At 32.5% G+C, this 24,742-nt stretch overlaps 2 protein-coding genes across 4 annotated transcripts; one reads left to right on the plus strand and one right to left on the minus strand.

Moving 5' to 3' along the window:
* The first annotated feature begins 443 nt into the window (after positions 1-443).
* Positions 444-2,041, plus strand: LOC115955156. The gene is made up of 2 exons (XM_031073209.1): positions 444-962; positions 1,961-2,041. Exons 1-2 carry the CDS (start codon positions 444-446, stop codon positions 2,009-2,011), a joined length of 570 nt encoding a protein of 189 aa, XP_030929069.1. The 3' UTR covers positions 2,012-2,041.
* A 10,735-nt stretch (positions 2,042-12,776) lies between these two features.
* Positions 12,777-16,580, minus strand: LOC115957763 (bidirectional sugar transporter SWEET2). Of its 3 annotated transcripts, none has more exons than XM_031076082.1 (7): positions 16,088-16,580; positions 14,688-14,724; positions 14,332-14,548; positions 14,075-14,233; positions 13,853-13,972; positions 13,560-13,695; positions 12,777-13,263 (listed from the first exon to the last, which is right to left on the minus strand). In XM_031076082.1, the coding sequence occupies exons 1-6, from the start codon at positions 16,140-16,142 to the stop codon at positions 13,582-13,584; spliced, it is 702 nt and encodes a 233-aa protein (XP_030931942.1). In that variant the 5' UTR covers positions 16,143-16,580; the 3' UTR covers positions 12,777-13,263; positions 13,560-13,581. The 3 variants fall into 3 exon arrangements, with proteins under 3 accessions (XP_030931942.1, XP_030931943.1, XP_030931945.1); XM_031076083.1 differs by having other exon boundaries at positions 14,332-14,387; positions 16,088-16,579; XM_031076085.1 differs by lacking the exon at positions 14,332-14,548 and having other exon boundaries at positions 16,088-16,133.
* Positions 16,581-24,742: the final 8,162 nt, after the last annotated feature.

Consider the following 24,742-nt stretch of genomic DNA (forward strand, 5'->3'; position numbering starts at 1 on the left):
ATGTTTTTCACATGAAATAAACACAGCCAAATTCTAGACCAATCTTAACTAGCAAAAAATGCAAAAATGACAAAAAGGCACAGAGAGAGAGAGAGAGAGAGGTGGCAGAGATTTTATAAATTAGAACCTTGAATCAAAATAAATAAATAAAATAAGAACCTTGTATAACCCGTGACCGTGTATTATTATTAGTTTCAAACGGTGAGATTCTCCAACGGCATCAAAACATTAAGGCCCGTAGATTTATAGGCCCAATTAGCGGTGGACCTCACGTGAACCTCGACAACCCAACGATACCAATAACAATACCAAATACCATGCATATTTATTTCAATTTGCGTTTACTTTCCAAATATAGCTAACACTTACACTAATTCATTTGGATTGCATTGTGTTAGTGGTGTACTCTTTAATTTGTTACACAATAAAAACACAATCTAGGCATGGAAGCTTTGTGGAATTTAGAGGACAAACTGAAGCTTTCAACTCAAGAAGCAGTTATCCTATTTGTGTGCACTGCTTTTGCTCTCATCGCTCTCTGCACCGCAACAATACTAAAGAAGAAGGCTAAAAGAAAGCAACTTCCTAGGCATGACATGGTCACAATAAATGACTCCAATATGATAGAGAAATGGCCTGTGGAGCCAAGTTGTGGTAATTGGGTTTCGATCAAGAGGCTGTTAATGGGGTCTATGCGGTGGAGTAGAGCAAACAAGTGGGGTGAATTAGAAACGTGTAATATTGGAAGTTGGAGAGAGGGTCTAACACCACTTCTTGGGTTGAGAAGGTGTGAATTTGATGTGGGTTGGCAAAGCCATAACACTTTGTCACCACTCTGGCAAAGGCCAATACTTATGGGAGAGAAGTGTGAGCTTCCTAGGTTTAGTGGGCTTATTCTTTATGATGAACAAGGCCAGCTACTTAGCGAGTCCCAATCATGCAAGGAAAACACTCATCAACAGGTAATTAAATCATTGTACCATATATGTGTTGCTTAATTTATTTATTTATTTTTTTGAGAAACGTTGCTTAATTTATTTGATAACATATTGCTGCATTCCTGTCCTACATTAGATTGAGACAATAAATATAAATTTTTAGTCCCATTTTGATTGTCTCATTTTATGTTTCATTAATCACAATTTGTCACATATTATTTTTTTTTATTTTTATAAAATCAATAATTCTACATGCACAAAGAATTTAAAATCTGTCAAGGTCGCAAGTTTTTATTGGTAGGTAAAAAAAGTAATATTAGTGATAGGGCAAAATGAAAACTAGTATAAGTTTGTTAACTCGACCATTGTAAATGATTTGTGAAAAAGAAAAAAAAATTCAAACACATGACATATTGCATTTTGTTAAACATAAAAGAGAACATTAAAAGTGGGACAAAAAAATCATTCAATTGAGAAAATCACATATTGGATAAGTTGGTTGTTTTTAATTTATATTAGACCTTAATGATATGCTTATATCAATTAATATGGTATGCCTAGCAATAATGACATCCTTTCTACTATCTCATGTCTGTGATTTGAATTTCATCTCTCCTTTCCCTTCTCCCTTCCATACTATCTACTAGTGAGAAAATATTTATATATAGATAGTGCAAAATCATGCATGATACACAAATGGAGTGAAGAAGGTGTTTGATTGCCAAAGAAAAGTTGAGAAAAGGTATGGGCAATCTTATAACCAATTGGAAGATGGTTTCTCTTCTATTTTTACTCTACTTTTCCCAAAATTTGCCCCTAAAGTTGTCCTGGCAATCAAATTGGGAGATACGAGTGTAACCTTTTGTCATGTTGAGGGATTTATTTGATGAGTGTGGAACGAGTCGAGTTTTGTAAAATTCCTGTGATCAACTTGCTCTTAAAATTGCACGAGACTCAAGATAGAGCTGGCCTTACTAATTTTGGAGGATTTTGTTGTTCACTTGGTTCCCGCTTTTGTATAGGTACTAAAACCTGCTGCTGCGGAGAGAACTACGCTGAGAGACTTGCTGTAATTTCTTTTTCTAACTTTTAAATAGTTGTAACAAAAAGATAGTGGAAATTTCCGTTGACTGTGGCCTGGGTTTTATTTGCAATGCCGCAACACAATTATCACTTTACTTTCCGCAAATTTTTCATCCCCAATTTCATCCAATTTGCTTTGGTAAATAATTAGATGCATGATCACCAAAGTACCTTGCTTTTACGCATATGTCTAAGATACTCCACGTTTATGCGTTACATACAAAAGAATCTCATACAAACATACTAAAAGTCGTCTTAATTAATATGTCAAGAGCTTTGTTATTCAATTAGCATATCCTGGTGTTTTTAATGGAAATATTCAAAGTTCTCCACGTTTTATTGTAGTCTATAATTACCAAATTATTACCCAAAAAAAAAAAATCTCGTTTTAATATATATGGAAAGACGGGAATTCTAGTCAACTCAATAGGTAAAAGTTTTTGTAGTTGAATAAAGAATTTAAGTTCGGATTTTGTTTATACTAAAAACTAATTGATCATTAACGTGATAATAAAAAGCATTAATTATCAAGAAACATATGTGATATGTGATAGGATCAAATCCAATCTTTTGATCCTAACATATCCATCAAAAGATATAATGTATGGAAAGGCCACCATAAACATAAAAACACTTATGAGGTATTGAACCCATTCGAAACAAACTTACCTGCAAGCCGAGAAAGAGAGAAATGATCAACTAGGCAAATGAACATGGAGATGCACTTAGAAAATACAAAATCCTTTTTTAGTAAATTTATAATGATCAAAGGAAGATGAGAAGCTTCGTACATAATTAATGGACATCCGTTGAAGCCAATCTTCCAAAAGAAGTTACATATGATCCAAGAAATACGGTACCCATTTCATTGTTTTGACTTTGACCTTGAATTATTATTATTTTTAATGACTTGTCGTTTTGGAAAATATATTTGTTTTTTCCCTGTTCTATTCAGATCTTAAAAATGAACCAAAAAAATATTTTCTTTTGTTTGGTTTACATGAAAAATCATTAATATTTTTTAATTTCAAATAATTATACCAAAAAAAAAAAAAAAACTTTAATTAACGAAAACACACACCAAATTGGAAAAAAAAAAAAATTCTATTCTTTGAGCTATCAAAAAGCCTCAAATTGAAAACATGTCTCAAACTCAAAATGTGCAAAAAAATAAATAAATAAACTATGTAGAAAAGCAACACAAGTTTAAGTAGAAAATGTCATTTGGAAAAAAGTTAAAAATTCGGTGAACATTGATCAATAATAGTCTATGGTGTGTTTGTGGGGGAGAGAAAGAGAGGCTAAGAGAAAAAAGTTACTATTAGGAGAGTTTTGTGGGATAAAGTTTATTTCTAAAATTGTTTTTGCTTAAAAAAACAAAAAACAAAAAAATTCAACTTATTGAGTTGAGATATGCTACATCCACAACATTTTTACAACATTTTCACAACAAATCATAAGTGGTTAGTTGTTATTGGTTCAAATTTGAACATAACACCAAGATTACTTTTTTGCACCAATAATAACAACTAGTAATAACTTGCCACTTAAGATTTGTTGTGGAAATGTTGTGGACATATTATTTCTCTATTGAGCTTATTTTTGTTAAAAGATTTTTTGTTGACATGTGATTAAACACACATATGGTCGAAGAAATATGGCAAGATGGAATCCATTTTGAGGGTTTGGCTTTGTATCCTATATTTTTTGTTGACATGTGATAAAAGATTTTTTTTTCTTGTATCTAAATATGTGCATGGTATTACGTCATTTAAAATGTTAAATAATGTGGTATTATGTGATGCCACAAATTGATTAGATATTGATTAAGTGTGTATTGTGTGGGTATGTGCTGAATCTCGTGTCAAGCATATAGTGGGTTGATTTGGCCTTTATAAACAACTATAAGGAGCAATTGTGACTAGACATGCCCTTTTTGGGTACACGTGTGAATGACGAAAAAAATGAGTAGTTAATATGATACAGTTGAACTCGTACCTTTAGAGTTTGGGTCTTTTGAGTTAAGTGTGTCTCTATATGTTATACTAACTACTCAATAAGTCTTCCCAATGTGTTTATCTCCCCAGCAAGTGTTATCAGAGCTCATGGTGGCATGTGGCAAAAATGGCAAGGTTAAGGTTATTAAGGTCCCTTTTGCAATTGGAGCAGAGACGAGGTATGTGTACTTTGAGCCCTTTTGCAAATGAAGCTTATGGAGAGGCATAGACTCACACGTTAGGGGGAGATTGTTGGTGTATATGTGTAAGTGAAGTCTCACTTTAAATAATAATAAAAAGAATGAGTGGTTAAAATAATATAGTTGAGTTCATACTTATTGGGCTTAGGCCTTTTAGATTAAATGTGTCTCTATATATTATATTAATTACTCATGGAATCTCCCTAAGGTGTTTATCTCCCGGACACAATGTAGGTGTGGCTAGTGCTTTATCTTAGGTCGCTACAAATAGTATCAGAACTAGATTGGTATCCCTCTATGGACTTGGGGATACTTCCTCAGAAAATAGGCCCTGACGAGGAAGTCAGGGATATAAGTTGGAAGATTATATTGGATATATGTTGAGATAATTCTATAAACAACTAAAAGAAGTCTTAATTGTGACTAGATTAATCCTTTTGGGTGTGGCTAACAATTTTTCTTGATTATGCACTAGATATACTTTTAGATTGAAATGCATCATACTTCTTCAGCAAAAGTCAGACACAGTACATTGTTTTGGAGTGACATCAACCATTGAAAAAACAAAAGGGTAAAAAAGAAGAAGAATAAAGGAGTTTAACACAACCCATAAAATAAATAAAAAAAAATAAAAAAATGCATTGATGCCAAATTTCTCACTTTTGCCCTCGTTGACGAAACCAACCACTACGTTCAATCTCAATCTCACTACGTTCAATATCAATCTCACGTTTGAATTATTAACCGAAAGGGGGAAAAGAGCCCAAAAGTTAATTAATGGTGGAAAATCTCCTCTCTCAATCAACTGAGAAGTACCGTTTGGAGTTTTGAAATTTTTTCTTAACATACCTTTTATACAACTTGCACTAACCCATATATATCAAGAAACATAACCCATTAAGAACAACCAGAGCAAAGACCACATAAAGACCCAATAACCGAAGGTTTATCTCTAATTCACACACTAATTGGTCTACGGCCCGAGTGTGAGTTTAATAAACAAAGGTAGGATCGAAGTTGGTCAATTCTTATCTGACAGGATATACCACATACATCTCAAATTAGTATGTGGCCCCAGTTGCTAGTATTGGCTGCCTGGCTCAAATACAAGCATTGATAACCATATAGATGAACACTTACCACTAGACCCCACGTAGGGTTAATAATTCTTATCTATATATATATATTAAAGACCATAACACAATTTTCTCTCAAATAATGAGAAAAATGAGATATTTCAAGCTCTCAAAAATGGTTTCCTTGTGAAGAGGACGAATAGTGATGCGACGAATCAGAGTTTATAGATGACAGGTCCATTTGGATGGGCTAAACAAATCAAGATGAGTGGGCCGGAAGTGGACGGATCCGGTGTGAACAGATCATGGTGGACGGACCAAAGGGCCACGTGGCGCTAATTTGGTCATTATGTGATCTTCAAGGAATCTTAAATGGAAACGACTTGCGTCCCTAACCCATAGAATCTCAACATGAATAGAATTCTAATGCAAAAAAGATTCTGGAAAATACGCCCATTAATGAGGATCTTCCCTATATGGAAAAGACTTGTTGCGCAAGCATAGGAATTTGATTTTACACTACTATAAAAACCCAAAGACCCTTAGAAAACAGGTATGCTTAATTGACCCACTCTAGCACACTAGAGTTGTGAGAAATTCTAACTTGACCTTTGGAGGAGAGTATTTGGCCGACACCACACCGGTGTTTTTTGTTAGGTCTTCTCTGTTTATTGTGCAACTATTGTTTCGAGCGCACAAAAACTGTGTAGCTCATTGGTGATTTTTCGGTATTATCAACTTACATTTAATCTCTATCGTGATTCACCTAAAAATAAATAAAATATAAAAAATAATATAAAAAAAACTGAAAGTTCAAAAACGTGTACAAAAACACCTTTGAACGTTTAGACCCCCAAATTACAATTTAATCAATTCAAGCAATATGTCAAACAACTAGTGTGCGGAAACTTAACATATGCTATCATACGAAATTGATTAAATACTATCTAAGTCATAACAGATTAAAATCCACAGCAGATAAATAAAAGGCAAAGATAGAGAGGAAGGAAGATGCAAACACAAAGACAACACACGATGTGTTATCGAAGAGGAAACCGAAGCCCTTGGTGAAAAACCTCTCCGCCGCCCTCCAAGCGGTAATCAATCGACTAGAAAATATAGTTGGGATACAAGGACAGCAATAGACCCTCCAAGCCTAATCTACCCAGTGCACCTAAGCCCTCCAGGCTTCTTGCTCCAACGAGGTTGCGTCGAACCTTTTTCTTTTCTAGCTTTCCGGATTCCGCTACTAGACCGTAGCATTAACCAATGTAGATTGGCTCCTTCCTAACTGCTTCCCAGAAATCCAAACAGCAGTCTCACAATGATGATGATGGTGAGAACCTGGTTTAGTATAATGCCTCTCAAGGATTTAACAATGGAGAGGAAGAGAGTTGAGGAATTTGAAGAGTTTCTAAGGTATAGATTGTGTGTGAATTAATCTAGTTTTTCTTTAGGGTTTCTCTCTCAAAATTCTCTCTGGAAGCTCTCTATCAATCGTGGGTAATAGGGGTATTTATACTGGAGTGGAGAGGAATGTGAAACGTCAGGTTTTTACAAAACAGGGGTGGTTCGCGGCTTGACCTCGCGGCTTGACTAAGTCGCGAGATCCAGTCGCGAGATAACCGTATGGCCTTCACTCTATCTCACTCTCTACCCTTACATCAATCCCACCTAAATACAGGGTTACAAAATGCTGAATTACAAGCAAATTTGGCACGGAATAAAGCCAATTAGATGGTTGAATAAATTCAACCTTACAAAAACCTCTAACTAAATTGTATCGAACGTGTATTGACGTGGTTTATAAAGTTATTGATGTTGTCTTTATTAGTTGAAAGAGCATTATTGGCATATAAACTCTTTGATTGAATATTCTTTGTCGCGGTTCCTTACACCATTCGTAGTCAGCCATTCAAATCCAATTTAACACTCAGTCATTTTCAGGATTTCTTAATTTTAAACAACATATTCCAAAGCTTATAGTCAATCAACCATGTCATTTTTATGTGTCCACTACAATTATAGCACTAAGTGCTCAATTTCATTTTATTTTTATATTTTTTTCATTTTGATATTTGAAAATTTAATTTATTTATATATTTTTTTCATTTTGATATCGAAAAAACCTGTGTGAAAAAAAAAATTTATTTTTATATTTTTTTCATTTTGACATCTGAAAATTTATTTTATTTATATTTTTTTCATTTTAATATTTGAAAAAAAAAAAAGAAAAAAAAAAAGACTTGAATGTAATGGTGACTCTAGGATTTTTTTTTAGAGGGGTTCATTAAGAAATTTATGTTAAACAAAATTTAATAAAAAGAGAACTTAAATATGTCAAGTAATCAACGAAAAAAAAAAGTCAAATGTAAATACATGAAGTTTTACAATTTCCTTTTACAAGTTTTTATATTTTAAAAATCCTTACATGATAGTTCATTATACATGGTAATTCATTATGATTTGTCATTATCTATCTTTATTTTTTAAATCACTAATTTTATAGTAGAATGTTATCATACCATAATAACAATACACAAATGTGATAAACCATCTATATTTACTAATTATTAAATTATATAAATTTACATTATACACTAATACATGCACACATTCACACAAATAACATCTATATATTACTAAAAGCTGAAGTATAGGATTTAATGTTACTACGCTCACGTTAAACCACATCAACAACTATGTCATTATCAATTTTTTTTCCCAATTTTTTATACAATTTTTAAACATTTAAAGTGAATTAAAAACTCTATTATATTACAATCAAAATATCATATTTAATTTATCTTATTATTAACTATTCTTATTTATGATTAAATTTTCAATTCCATTTTAGCTTTTCATATCCCCACTACTCTCTACCTTCACTTTCTTCAACATTTCTCATTTCATTTTAACTTTTCATATCCCCACTACTCTCAATATTTCTATTATTCTATTCTTTTTATCTTCATTTATTTTTTACTCTTCTTATTATTATCCTCATACTATAAAATTTTCATTCCCTCTCTTATTCCATACATAATTTATATTTTTCCACACACAAAAAGCCTCTCTCTCTCTCTCTCTCTATATATATATATATATATATATTTTTTTTTTTTCCTTCAGTTTTTGGTATATATATATTTTTTATTTTAGTGTAACAGGTTGACCATCAAAATATACTGATGCAATATTGAAAGCTCCACCAAATGCATCACAGAAATCAGTTTTAGACTACTAGAAGTCAGTCGGTTTGCTAAAATTGGAATTGGCTGGTAATCTAGTTGATACGATTTAGTTTTGTTTTTTATGTTGTTATTTTTTTTTATTCTCATTGGTTTTTAAATGTTATATTATTGCATTATAAAGATAGTATATAAAAATATAATATTACTTTATTACATAGCATAACTAAAATAATATGGTGTTTATTGCTTTACATTTCATTTTTACTATTTTTCTTCTCATCTTATTTTATTCAACATTTAACTTTAGCAACATCCTCCATATCATAATTATTTATATTCTATCTCATCTTTTTTAAAAATTAAAAATACAATATTTTTTTTAAATTCAATAAATAAAAATTGTTCTTATAAAGTCTTCCCATTAAATGTTACAATGCATCAATGGAAAAATGAAATACAAAACAAATATCAATTTAGAAACACTCAATTAAAAAAAATAATAGAATAAAAAAATTTCTTATAAAGTAGTCCCATAAAACGTTACAATGCATCAATAAAAAAAGAGAATACAAAACACATGCTATTTTAGAAACACTAAATAATAATAAATATAATAATAATAATAATAATAATATCAAACCAAACATATCATAAAATAAACTAATAGTTATGGATATACTAACTTCATGGCAGCAAAATGGAATAACATAAAAATAAAAATAAATGTTACAATAAGCATATTTAGTACATTAGAATTATCATCAAATTTGGGAAACAATAGGATGTTAACGGAGAGAGAGAGAGAGAGAGAGAGAGAGAGAGAGAGAGAGAGAGAGAGAGAGATATTAGTAAAAGAAATCAAACATCAATTAAATAAATTAATTAGTAACTGTTAATTGGAAAACAAAGAGGCTAACGGCTAAAGGAGTAAAAAAATTAATTAAAGATGAACTTACTAATGTTATTAAAAATTTTACAATGCAAATAAATAAATCATTAAATTCACTTAATTAAATCATATAATCAACAATTAATTACAATCGTACAAAATTTAAACTTGAAACTAATCAAACTCTAATCTAGAAAATCATATTTATTATCAAAACTAGAAGGAAGACGTTCTTCAGTAATAATAGAAATATATAAGAAATAAAAATGAAAATTTTCGAAATCCTTTTTTTGACATTTCATTTAACATTATTTATAAATTTTATATATATATATATATATATATATATAAATCCTTAAATGCTTATATTCTTCACACACCACAACTTTTAAAATCTAATGAAATGTTCTAAGAATTTAACTCTCATTTAATGCCTCTATTATAAAAATCACCAACCAGTAAAATATGATAATAGTAAGAAACGGTATAAATAAGATTACGAAAAAACTAATTAGCCACTATTATTATAAAATAAATATCTTTTTTTATGCATCTAAGAAAATGAAATGTATAGAGTTTACTTATTAAGGTATAGGTAAAGATTCACGTTAAAAAAATATTTAAAGGTTTTTTTGAGAAAAAAAAAGTATATGTAAGGTTTTTATTAACTTAAAAGATAATGAAAAACCAATTTTTAATTACTACAATTATCGCTACTCTATAAATCACACACAACACTATATTTAATTACATAAACTACAGAGTTAGGCCATTTTAGATATATACCACCATATTCAACTTATAAATTGCAATCCAAATCAATCATAGAATTACGCAATCAAAGCCTGAACATGTAACATGAATTATCTTCTGAATTATTGCTTGGAATTTTCACAATTATCGAAAGAAAATTGCCAAATTTAATTTTTAGAAAACATCAAGACAAGGTGAATTTTAATTTTTTTTTTTTTTTTTTTTTTATAACTTCCATAGAAAAAAATATTACCCACATTATTTCAACCCTTACAGAAAAGAAGGTTTATATGTAGCATGGAAAATGTGTTTAATTGACTTAGAGATGTAAAAATTAGTCAATTGACTATGGTAGAATTAAGGTTTCAAATTTTAAATAAAACAATTCTACAATAATAAAAAATTATCTTGTGATAAATATGATTATGAAATGCATTACTTTTCATTAAATTAGTTCAAATTACAAAATAATAATAATAATGAGACCACCTTAAAAAATAATCACACGCAACACACGGGTCCACAACTAGTTATAATAAGAGATAATTACAGTAAACCTACCTGTGGTATAGCCTGTTTTCACTTTGCCTACCCGTGGTTTAAAACTTTACACTTTACCCCACCTGAGGTTAGTTCTGTTAGCCTTCCGTAACCCACCTCTCCATTTGCCATTAGAAAAACACATTTTTAGGGAAAAACACATTTTTAGGCAAAAACAAATATAACAAGAATCAAAAAGCTAGGGTTTTATCATTGCTCATGAACTTCAATAAGAACAAAGTGGAGGAACAACACACTAATCAAATGGCTCAATAAAATTATTTTTAATCTATGACAATATCAACAATTTCACAACAACTCAAAATTTTGAACCAAATTTTACAAGAAGACCAACATCTCAAAACAACCAGCAATGTTATCAATAAAGAGAGTGAGATAGAGATAAGCCAACAACTGAAGTGTGAGGTATAGAAAAATCCAGCCGTGGGTTTGGATCATGGTAGATCAGCCATGTGTTTGGTGTCGTGGTGGTGGCTTCTAGGTGCTAGATTGGAATGTAAGACAGGGAGAGAAATTTAGCAACATGTTTTGAGAGTGGGTTTGGTTTCTTACTATTGTGGATTGACCTTGATCTCAACTTGTCCCTTTCCCAATTTCTGGTCTTTTCTGCATAGCCAAACACCACCAAGGAAAGAAAGAAAGGAACCTTCCAACTTAGAAGTCAAGTATATAAATATAATAAACCTATCAACCAATCCCAAGCATGGTTGAACTAAGATTCAACTGTGATTAACTTTGTCTTGTATAAATGCGAAGCGATAGAAGTTAAAATTGGAATTTAAAAAAAAAAAAAAAGTCGAATAAGACGCCGAAGAGGGTAGAGCTTGCCAAATGCATGAGATTCTGAGAACCAAACTCGCAGCCAGCACTCCCGCTTTGACTTCTACCACCCAAACCCACTTTCACACTTTCCTTCACCTACCACCCCACAAAAATCATTAGTCTCTCAAGGAAGGTTGTGTTGAAGAGGGGGACAAAGATTTGACAGCAAATGGATTACCCAAGTTCAGATATTAAAACTCATGTGACTCTCTGCTTTAAAAATTTCTAACTTTTTGATTCTTGTTATATTTGTTTTTGCCTAAAAATGTGTTTTTCTATCAGCAAGTGGAGAGGTGGGTTACGGAAGATTAACGGAACTAACCTCAAGTGAAAAAAGTGTAAAGTTTTAAACCACGAGTTAGCAAAGTGAAAACGGGTCATACCCTAGATGGGTTTATTGTAATTATCCCTTATAATAATGAATAATGCACACAATCAATATCAGACACATACTCACACAAATAATATATAAATTTATAATGAAAAGATAATTAACAAATGCTCACGTTTTACTCTTAGAATTAGAGATACTAATTGTCATATAGGAAAAAGAGATTCATGAGAGAGAGAGAGAGAGAGAGAGAGAGAGAGAGAGAGAGAGATTTGTGCTATATATTGTTGGTCGGTATTAGGATGAGTTGATTTGCATTGTTGTTTGGTTTTGGACTCGTCTAATCTGTGTCGAAGTGTGTAAGATTTAAGTCAAGGTGTGCAAAACTATTTTTAAAGGTAAAGTAAACTAATAAAAAATATTTTGTATATATATATATATATATATATATTTTTTAAAGTTAGGGGGTTAAAATAAACCCCTAAAGAACAAGTAATGCCGCACCTACTTGAAAGTTTTATGAATTTCACTTTCTTCCACTCACTTTCTTACTTTCTTATAGTCAATCTATTGTTTCTTTTTTATTTATTTATTTATTATTTAAAAACAAACACACACTCAGGGGAGAGAAGATGGGTTTCTAATCTAAAAACGCACCACACACTCTACTCAAAAACTAATGGTAACTTTTTAAGCCATGTCATTCTTTTTATTGATGCTCTAGACAGTTCATAGATTTGAAAAATACATAGTTATCATCTAGGTCTTGAGGCACAAATAAATTACAGCTATCTAAAGCTCATCAAACCTTTAACGCAAAAAATAGTAGTCATTGCATGGTGATGATAATCAACAATTTAACATGTTAGGCATATCATTCAGGATCTTGCAAGTAATTTCAGAACTGGAGCTTTCTGAAGCCCAAAACCGAATAGCAAGACAATCAAGAGAGGTATAAGCATATATAATTGGCAAGCAGTTAATCTGCAATAAAATGTTATACGTAGCAGTCACTTGAGAAGGAAAAAGGGAAAACAACAGTGCAAGCTGATAAAGCCATATCAAAAAAGGGCTTTACAGGTTTAGACATTTCTGTGGCAATTGCAATCAGCCATCTATGAAGTACTGCTGATTTGATGGTCTTTTTATACACATTTTGAAACCACATATTTATATAGAAACACATTTAGGGGGAAAAGAGAATAAGAAAAGGAAACAAAAGACAGGGTGATTCAAATATACATACATACATATGTATATGGATGCTCAAACACACAAGGACAGAGAGAGACAGTGGGGGAAGGAAGCAGGTTGATTGGCTCAAGAAATGGCTTTAGTTTCAAGTTGGAACTTTCACCGTTCTTTATTTCAAGCAGTTTGCCTTCTTATTTCTTGTACAAAAACAGCATCGGCTTTCACCTATTAATAATAAAAAAATCAGATCCCACTAATGCAATTATTAAACTGCAAATAAAATTTACAAGCACACATTTGTGCTAAGAGAAGCAGTTTGCTTCTGTGTGTGGAACAAGAGGAGCATAACACCCATTTGATTGGACAGTAAATTTGATCACTCCGAAAGTTCTTTCTTGTCCACACAAGGAAAGAGTAGAGCAGGGCTTCCCATCACAGTAATACCACAGAGAATAGAATCATCTCACATGATAAAAACAATGACCTAATCACTCAAGCAAAAACAATGCATGTGTCGTTACCTTTGCCTGTCATCATAGCTACTCATCCATATGACACTATCAAAGGTTCTCTGGAATCCTCTCTTGATCTGTTGCTATAGTAGAAGTACAACACCAATTGTATAATCCCCAAAATGGTTCCCATCCCATTGGGGACCTGAAATTCGTACAGAAATAAAATATTTACTCGTGGGAAAATACACAAGCCCACATATAAAAAACTGAACTGGTAAAGTATTGGTATCGAAGAAATTAGAAGATACAGAGACAGAGAGAGAGAGAGAGGAGCAAACAATGTGCTGAGGGAAGCTTACATAAATGAATGGATCATAATTAAACAGTCCATATAGAAAGAAACATGAGCTCATTAGGAAGGTGGAAAGGGAGAGATAAAATGGCATAAATTCTACACTCTTTGTCCGGATCACCAAATTCTGAAGGATATAACAACAAACAAAAAGTAATCAAAAGTTGAGCAATTAAAGAGACATACCATTTCTAGCAAAAGGTATGCAAATGCCTGATATAAAACTTACAATTATAAACAATGGAGAAGCAAACATTGACACAAGGGAAGCACCACTCAGTGATCCAACAAAGATCCACCGCATCATATGGTCCATCATTTGCAAGCTTCCAGCCACTACAATTGCAAACAACACAAAAACTGCCAGCAACAAACCAAGCATCCTCAACTGCCAGCAACATTTAAGGGGAAAGTGAATGACAGCTTAGAATTAGACAAAAGGCTTTCAGGAATTTCATCATCATATTAAGTTTGCATGTATTTAACCTTTTTCACTTTCTCAGCATATACTATGAAGAGTATAATGTAGATCATCTGAAAAACTGCACCGATTGAATTGACAGTTGTAACCAATACATTGTCAGAAGATATGAGGGGGGTGCCGTACCACATGCAGAGCAAGCAATTCAAAAGAGCATATATATACGGCAGCCCTGAGAACTGTTCTGTTGACTGGTTTCTGATAATTCTCCTAAAAGTGGGCCTGAATTTTTTTTTTTGTTATTGGGGGGAGGGGGGTAAAAAAACTAGTTAGGGGATGAAATATAATATAATCTATATGCTCCTCTTTCTCCTCTTAAAAGTCTTATAAAACAGGAAGACTATTCAGGTCTGAAACTTACATAGGTGATACAAACAGCCCAAAAGCAAAGATGTTCCCTGCAACAAATAAATGTGTATATTAACATATCATAATTCTAAGATATTAACCATTATATTCCAATTTTTTTATGATTAGAGCAACAAAAGAATTAATCTCATAAAATCCAATCTTTCATAACTATCTTGAATGTTGTAGTTAAGAGCCAATTAAAATTTTGACGGTTACCTACCCCTCCACACACACAAATCTCTGATGGTTCCAAATTTGTTAGAATAAAAGCATATCTGTTTCCTTTTCTAAAATGCACTGCTTCTCTTATTCCCATATTCATTTGTAAATATACTCAAATTTCCAGCCTAATTCTTGGGAATAATATTGACATTAAACAAGCCCCAGAGCCCAAATTTCCTAAAGGAGTGTCTAAACATGACTCCCCTCAGCACTTGCCAAAAGTGCATATGAAAGCAACCCCAGTGCAGCATGTATTTGAAGTGAAACTATAGTAAAACTTGTATATCAAATGAAACATTCCTTGTACCAATGCTTTCAGTAGCCAATAGAGATGCACTAATCCTACATTTCAGAACTCTAGTGCTTCATAAGAAGGTAAAAAAAAGAAAAAAGAAAAAGAGAAGAACACATGTTCAACTTCTAGACTAAGCCACAGAATTCAATACCCACATTGGGCTCTAATTTTACTAGCTCATAATTGCTAGATGGATTCTTTTTATCAGTGCAATATAACTACTTCTTCCTTTTAGAAGCCAACAACTCTAGCATATGACTCTCAAAATCATGCAAGGTACTAGTACTTAAGAAAGCTGAATCAAAGGGTACAAAGATCAGTAGTTTTTTTTTTTTGCTTTCAAATACCAAAATCAGGATAAATATTTGGATTATGCTAATAACAGAAAACATAATGTGCACTCCCACAACTACGGGCAACTCTTAAAAGATTCTTCTGAAATTATCAACCGCTTTATTCATCTTTCAACAAAACCCCAAGAAGGTTCGATAAGTTTCTTAACAAAATGTCTAATGAATATCGATATTCCTATTCTTCAATTTATGTTAAGAATGCAAGAAAAAACTAGAACTAAAGCCATTAGAACAATAACAAATACGTTTCTTAATGATAGGAATTCCCAATTCCAGAAAATTAAAACTTGGTCTTTGTTCATGTAATTTAAAAAAAAAAAAAAAATTGTAGCAGGTAGAACAGGAACCAATGGATTCCATAGAAAAATGGTGTGTTATCTTTGTTTTGGGAAAAAGGCATTGTTGCTGTTGTTTTAATGTGACTCTCTTTGGTTTAAAGCCAAAAGAAAAGAAAAATTCCCAAAACCAATAATTCAGCTAAGTTATCACAATGGAAAGAAAAACCCAGAAAATACAAAGAGAGTAATAGAAGAATAATACCTGCGACTCCAGCTGCATCCTTGCAAATTGCAAGAACAGAAGACGAACTAATCATCAATAAATAAATAAATAAATAAATAATTCAAAAGCAACGCACCCAACAAACGATCAACCAAACCAAACCCAAATGTTTATATCATTATCACATTTCCAACCCCCACCCCCCTCTTTCAAATATATCCTCTCTCTCTCTCCACGTTTATAAAAAATTATAATGGCATCATGCCAATTGCAAGCAACTTGAAAACGAAATAGTAATATAAATTAGGCCGCCTGTCGGCCTTTTTTCTTATTTGTGTTTTTTGGGAATGAATATGTTGTTGGGTATGGAGCTTATTTTCTTGGTCTTCTATTCTAGTGCGGATAGAAATTTTTGTGAAATTGAGCGTAAAAAAGATTATTTATTTTTAATAATTTGATAAAAAAAAAATTTTGAATTCTAGATTGGAAAGATTAGGAAGTGGAGGTGAACAAATAGAACATTTGAAAAACAGCGGGTTTGTTAGTGGTTTTTTTCTTTTTCTATTTTTAACATATCTCACATTTATTAAATATTAATACCAATAATGTAATATCATTCAATATCAAATAATTTTTTTTAATTATTTAATAGCAAATAGACAAGAGGTGCTAAGCTGGCATGATACCCGGATGAGGTGATAATATTAATACATATATGTGAGGAGTTGACTTATAGGCGCCAACGACTTGTCCTTCTAATCCACTCCTAACTAACTCATATCAGATCTGACTCAACAGGAAATGATGGAGATTTTTTTTATTATTTAAAATTCTATAAGAAAATCTTATTACAAATAAATAAATAAATATTATCCACGAGGTCCTCGAGGAGGAATCTCCCTTTTATTATTTTTTAATTTTCTTCTTCTACCTACTTGTATCTCATTGTCAGTGATTGAATTTTGTAATCAATATTAAGGAAAAGTAAATGGATTTGTGTCGTTAATTATGTATGAAAATATTTTGAGACCTTTTTTTTTTTTTTTTCATCACCTTTTAACATTTAAACTGAAATGGTTCTCTAAAATACATTTACCAATTTATTTTTTAGGCAAATCATTTACCAAATAAAGTTGGCAAAATATTCAGGCCAATTTTTATATAAAGATTGCGAACATATGGAATTGTTAGTGAATTTGCTTGATTAAAACTTTAGATAGAAAGAAAAATATAATTTTCTATTTCTTTACAAAATTAATCCCCTGCATCCAATTGTTGCCTTTTCCAATTATATATATATATATATATATATATATATACACACACACGAAAGTTCGAATTTGTGTGAAAACACAATATTTTGTTTAGACCCCCAAATTAAAATTACGATTAGATTGTTTTTACTCTAACTTAGACTAAGTGCGGAATAAGAGTAAATGAGCGTAAACAACCGATAACACTACCGTAAGCTATATTCATCTATTATCAACGATATAAAGTAAAGTTTAAGAGTAGGGAAGAGAGATGTAAACACAAAATAACATCAAGACATGTTATCGAAAAGGAAACCATAGAACTTGGCAAAAAACTTCTCTGCGACCCTCCAAGTCGAAATCGATCCACTAGAGAATAAAGTTGGAGTACGCGAATAACAAAAGACCCTCCAAGCCTAGTCTACCCAATGTACTTGAGCCCTCCAAGCTCCTACTACCAACGGACTTCTCAGAATCATGTCTTATCTAGCTTTTCGAATCCTGCAATATGCCTAATTGCATCCACCAAGCCTCACCGGCTTCTTTTGGTGAAATCCCCAAAACTTCCAAAACACTCTCTGCACTCTGAAAATGTGTGGGTTGTGTTTGGTTACAAATCTCATTTCAAGATATGACAATGGGAGAAGGAAGGAAAAGATGCTAGAATGATTTCTCACTAAGAATGAGTAGCTTTCTCTCTAAAAGATAGGTGTGTGTGTGTATTGTAGAAAACCTATCTAGGGTTTTTCTCTCTAAATTGGCCTCTCATACTTTTGTGGGTAATGAGGGTATATATAATATGAGTGAAGGATAAGAAAGTCACACTTAAAAATCCTACAAGTAGAACATTTTGCGAGTATTTCACGGAAAGGCCTTACCTGTGAGACACTAGCAAAATCGACGGCCTGGCATGACATTTCAGCTTCTAACATGTGCTTTTCACGTGACTCTTTTGCGGGTAGGCTTTTCGCGAGACACTTGCAAAATCCACTTATTCATCCAATACATACTCAATTCTTTACCAACTTAATACTAAACTCAATACAATAAAATCCCACAAAATATAAGGGACAAAATTAAAACAATTACAACACTTTTTGTCATAGAATAAAGTCAACATAAAACATAATTGTATATCACAACTTTATAATCTCCCCCTTTGGCTATTTCGTGACAAAACACCCCATAATGGACTCTAGACTTAAATGTGAGTTTGGGAACAATGGAAAAACTCACTCACACCTAAATCTAAAACCTGTGATGAACTTGGAACAAAATACTTGTAACCTGAAACACTTGCACAAAATGCATTAGTCCCTTAAGGTAAATCAAGTGATAAAAGGTCAAGTATAATTTAACAAGTAAAAAGCGATCAAGTAAACATGATGTGAGACATATGAGCAACATGATCATACACATGACAATCATATGGAAATGACTACAATGATCATGTAGCAAAGCAAATGTGTAAAGTTTTAATTTACAACTATGTGTTTTGTTGGCTTTTATTTCGTGCCAAATTTGATTGTAATTATGTTCAATCTTTTGTACCTTGTATTTCATGTGGGATTCATTTGTAAAGGTTGTGTGTGAGAGAGAGAGAGTGTGTGTGTGTGAAAACTCAAGGCAATGAAGACTGAAGTATTTTCGCAGGTAGCTCGCAAGTAAGCAACCCGCGAAGTGATGCATGTACCCTACACATGACTGGAATGCGAAGAGTCAGGACAGGAAAGAGACAGCTGTGTTTCACGAGTGTCTCATGAGTAAAGACTTCTCGCGAGATACCCATGAAACATTTTGTTTTGCTAGACTGTCATTTTTGATACACACTTTCTATACCTACACTATATATACCCACATTACCCACAGATGTTGAGGAATGGTTCAGAAAGAAAGCCCTAGCCACAAACCTTGAGAGTTACAGATTGTTATACCCACAATTCTCTACACATTTGCTTGTGAATTTTTCTTAAATCTTACATTTCCATTTCCATACCACTAAGAGGTTGATAGCCTAAACACTTACCACCCCCTTTCAGAGTGTCAAGTGAGGTTTTGGTGCTGCTGGGAAGTATTGGAAGAGGCCAGACTTTAGTAGATGCAATCGGGCGTATTGCGAGATCTAGAGAGCTAGACAAGACACGGTTCCGAGAAGCCTTGTTGGAGTAGGAGCTTGGAGGGCTTAGATGCATTGGGTAGATTAGGCTTGGAAGGTCTCTTGCTAACCCATGTATCCCGAATGGTTATCTAGTGGATCGATTATCGCTTGAAGGGCAGTGGAGAGGTTTTATGCCGAGGGATTGATTATCTCTTGAAGGGCGACGGAAAGGTTTTACGCCGAGTGCTTTGGTTTCCTCTTCGATAACACATCAGCGTATTATCTTGTGTTTGCATTCTTCTTCCCTACTCTTTAAGCTTTCATATTACTGCTGTGTTATATTAAATATGGCTTAGAGTAGTTTATTTGTTTATCCGCTCGCATTTATTCTATTCCGCATTTAGTATAAGTTAGAGTAAAATCTATCAAGCCGTAATTTTTAGTTTAGGGGTTTAAACAGCTCTTCTATTTTAATACATTTTCGAGTTTTCAAAATGATCATTCGAACATGCAACCAATAGAGCACAATGGCATAAGAATGTATGCATGTCCAACACATAAGCATGATGCGATGAGAGCAACAAAGTTTAGATACTAAACATAACTCAAAGCACCATAAAGTAACGAGAAAACAAACATAAGGTAAAACAAGACAAAACAAGGTTTTTTCATAAAAGATGTCTTCTCTCCTTTAGTATATGCATCTCCCTTATAGCTTTCTCCTTTTATGAATGTGCACGAAGTAGAATTTCTCCCCCTAAGATTGTGCACATGAGTCATATAGAAATGACGAAATACTTCGATATACTCTATAGTATACTTTCCCCATTTTTGTTATGAATAGACAAATAAATCAAGAGGAAGGAGGGAAAGAAAACAAGATATGAACAAGGGTAGGGGTGCAAGATGAATGAGAAAATGAAGCTCAAACGAAAGACAAAAAATCTAAAAAATGCTACTAAGCATAAAATAAACATGACATACTAAGGATGATGGAACAAAGCATAGACCAAGGCATGACATAGATGATAGAAAAATACATGTTTGTGTTGCATACAAAACATACGCAACGAAAAATTAATAGATCTACTTCATTCGCAATTGATAACATGTACTATGTAAATTTCAAAATATAAGAACAAGAGAATGTACCTTGGTGTGGTGAATTTCAAAACAAAGATTAGAAGTACTTGGGAACACTTTTAATCTTCACTCCAATTCCACTAATGTCCAAGAAGTGTGATATCTCAATCAGTTATATGAATTTGTTCAAGAGAGGAAATTAGAGAGTGTCCAACATTCATATACAAACCATTTCATATTCTTTCTAAATTTTGTATGTTTCTCTCCTTGTAACTGATTATCTAATTGGGCTAGCCTTTTGGGTCTTTCCAATTGGGCTCTAGTATATGGCTTGGAGTGAGACCAAAAGGGAACAAATAAGACACTAGCTCCAATGGGCCATGGGCTTTTTTGTCAACTCTTGACAAGCCCAAAGTTACCATTAATTATATTTAATACCACTATATAAATATAATTTCACTCTAATCCTTATTAATAAATTATATCCCAAGACTTTATTATACATGCAACCCCTTCATAAAATATTCGTAGTAACACAAAGTCATAAATGTAGATTGTCACTTTGTAGATTACTATATCTTAATCCTTGAGTACCCGGTTTAACCCTTTAAATTATTCATCATATAGTTATGAAATCTAATTTCATAAATATATACTTTAGTAATTCCTTACTAAAGTGGTTAGGCCTAATTCTCTGAATAATCAAACCCATTAAACTTATCTAAGGGGAATATTTTATATCTTTGTTAAGAGACTATGAATTCCATCTTGAGAATATATGTTCCATTAACACTAAATGTAACTACCCAACATACTGAGATTTTGAACGTTACTTTAGATCTCACTCCTGATATATCAAAGTAACCTACACTCCATGATCAAGTTCATTATTCTCTCAGGATTAAGAGTTCATGTAAATATAAGTCGTGAGATTTATTATTCATTTAACAATCGTTAGAAGAATAATAAATCTCACAGCGGTCCAGTTCAATATGCTTTAACTCTTAAAAAAAATTCGTAGATGAAATGCCCAATTTCATCACCGACTACGAACTAAAATTCTGAGTTTACAAAGAACTTGTGATTTATATCTTTTGTGACTTTTCACATAAATCACATACTATGCATCTCATAGACTATATGATAATGTCCAAATATTCATGTTACCATCATTTTAGATAATAATAAAGCAATTTTATTAATCACAATATTAAGTCATACATAATAACATACATAGCATCGTACAATAGGATTTTAGGGCACTAATCCTAACAATAGACACAAGAACTTGTTATATGTGCTAAAAGGTCTAAAAAGACTTAACTAGCATAAGTGAATGCAAAATATGTCAAGTATTAGAGTGTGTGCAGCAAATGTGCATTTAGTGTGCATGTGAGATGCATGACCAATGCATGAGCAAGCACTCATGGGGCAAAGTATGTAAAACACAACCAATGATCAATACATGATAAACATGCATAATTATGGTAATCCCCAAAAATTGGTACTCATAGGAGTCCAAAACAACGGGAAAATGCCATTTGGGCATTTTATCAAACACATAGAGTGCACACACAACACAAGTATGTTAAACAATACATGAATATATGAAAATCTTACCTAAATACATGTTATTTTTGCCACAAAAGGCCAACATCCAAAGAAAATCATCATTTAAAACAAAACCCAATAAAAAAGATTGACAAAAATTAAGTTTTCCAACTCTCATTTGAGAAAATTCCAACTATGAACATAAAACCCCAAAAACATAATTTAAGGATCAAAAACAATGAAAAGAGTTAAAGATTACTTTAGAGATGTTGATGGAATGGAAAACACTTGAATTTAGTTGGGTTTTGATGTAGAAACATTAAAATAGGGGTTTGGAAGAATATGAGAGAAGTTTAAAACAAATGTCCCATGAAATGTCCTTTAAAAAGCTAATCTGGTAATTTTTGCAGGAAACTGGGAATTTTCACGAGAAGCTGGGAATTTTTGCGGGTAAGTCCTTCTCGCGAAACACTCTTGAAACTCTCTGTCCAAACTTCGTGACTGAGCTTACTCGCGAATGACTCATGAAAACACCTAGAAAACATTTTTTTCACACAACATCAACTTAAAAAATTTTGAAAAACATGGGTGATACAAATCACTTCCAAAAGCAAATAAAATGATCAAAAACTTTTTGGTTTAATCCACATATGGTTGAGCACACACACATCACATTTGAACACGTACAATCACATAAATGGAGTAAGCATTCATTGAACAATAGACTTGTGTGTTGTGTGTGTGGATCAAGTATGAACTAGTCTATAATCTAGTATGAAACTTCAATGATCAATTCAATCAAGTCATACACGACTAGTATGAAGTCAAGTGACCTATCACACTTGTAGAAATAAACATATATGACCCCTCACCAATGTGATTACAATTGATTGAAAGTTTTTCGTTTGGCTTCCATTTTTCATACTTTTGATAAAAAAAAACAGCTCAAATTTTTGAGAAGCAATGCCATAAACATTTTGAAAGAACTATGACAATTAAGTATTTGGCTTTGGCACCATACATTTTAATACAAATTACTTTCCCTTTTTGCTAATCAAATACTAGTTTGTGCGATGGCTTTTTTAGTACAATATCTCTTTTCGAGATAGACATTTTTAGAGCTCTTTGAAAAGAAAGAAAAAAAATGTGTGAGGAGATATATAGGCGCAAGTCTACTCATGTATCAAGATCAAGCAAAACTATTGACCAATCATTCATGACAAGCTTGAAGATCTATTTTTATCAATCAAAACATAGATTTCTAGATGTCGCTCACACTTAGAAAGATGTGCAAACATAACAAGCTAAACTCGTAAATGCACTATGCCATTAATACGGAGATACTAAGCCAAACTCACATATGAAATGTGCTTAAAGATTCAATCAAACTTTTTGAATTTTCCACTTTTTATGTGTTTTTGGATTTTTACACACACACACACACACACACACACACACAAAATAGCATAAAAGTAAGATCAAATGCAAAAAAAAAAAAACAAAAAACAATGCATATAAAGAGATGCATGATGCACAAATGCATGACAATTAAGCATCTAATGCATAAGAGGGTTCTACAAAGATCGAAAGAATTAGATCAAGGACCAAAATAGCATAAGCTCAGTCATAGAAACCCTTCCTCATCTAAATGGAACAATTGTTTGGAATGAGTGTTTCATGAGAAGTGAGACAAGGTTTGGAAGAATAAGAACCGAAGATGCACATAGACAAAGAGGTAAGAGCATTAACCACATGCGTCAATAACTTACCATTTTCAATCAAATCTGGTTTAGCTTGCAAAGACAACTTCCTAGAAGCTCAAGTTTCTCTTTTCTTTTGATTCTTTTAAGAGCTTGAAACTTAGAGCAATGAGCTTTTAGATGACCAAAGACACCACAATGATGACAAACAATGTGTTTAGGTCCACAAGGCTTTTTGGGAAGGGATCTATCAATATGATTTTGTTCTCTCTTCAACTTAGGGCATTGAGGTCTTATATGACCAATCACACCACAATGGTGGCAAGTTGGAACAAATTTAGACCCATCCAAAACCTTAGGTTGAGACCTAAATTAAGGCTTTGACTGAAGAGCCTTTCTCTCCACCTTTTGATTTCTTTTATGTGGAGGAATATATATTGATTTTTCCTTTGAGGTAGAACACACAATGGACACAAAATCGGGTACCACAACATGGATGCAACAAATATTTTCATCATTTTTAGTAGTAGGTTCAGCAATCAAACACTTGGCATGCATCTTAAGAGATTCATTTTCACATTTTAGCTCATCAACAAATTTTTTAGACAAAACAAGTTTAGCATCCAAGTCCATATTTAAACATTCAAACTCTTTCAACTTTTCAAGAGAATTTTCAGCAAGCTTCTTATACTTTTCAACCAATTTATTGGATTCATCGAGCTTAGCAATCAAATCATCCTTTTCACAATGAAACTTGATCAAATTCTTATGAAACTTCTAAGCCTCTCTCTTTAAGAGTTTGATGTTAGGAATATCAACAACACCCAAAGATTCATGTAACATGGCATCACAATCATGAGGATAAACACTCATAGAGGCATTTTCATAAACACATGGCATGCTACAATCATCGACAACCAAAGAAGCATACAAAGCACTATCCATAGCAATACACACAAGGGGTCAAGGATCACACTTAGGTAATGAAACCAAAACAAGTGTACCCACT

The sequence above is a fragment of the Quercus lobata genome, chromosome 8 (genome assembly GCF_001633185.2).
Source record: "Quercus lobata isolate SW786 chromosome 8, ValleyOak3.0 Primary Assembly, whole genome shotgun sequence".
In the NCBI taxonomy this organism is placed as follows: Eukaryota; Viridiplantae; Streptophyta; class Magnoliopsida; order Fagales; family Fagaceae; genus Quercus; species Quercus lobata.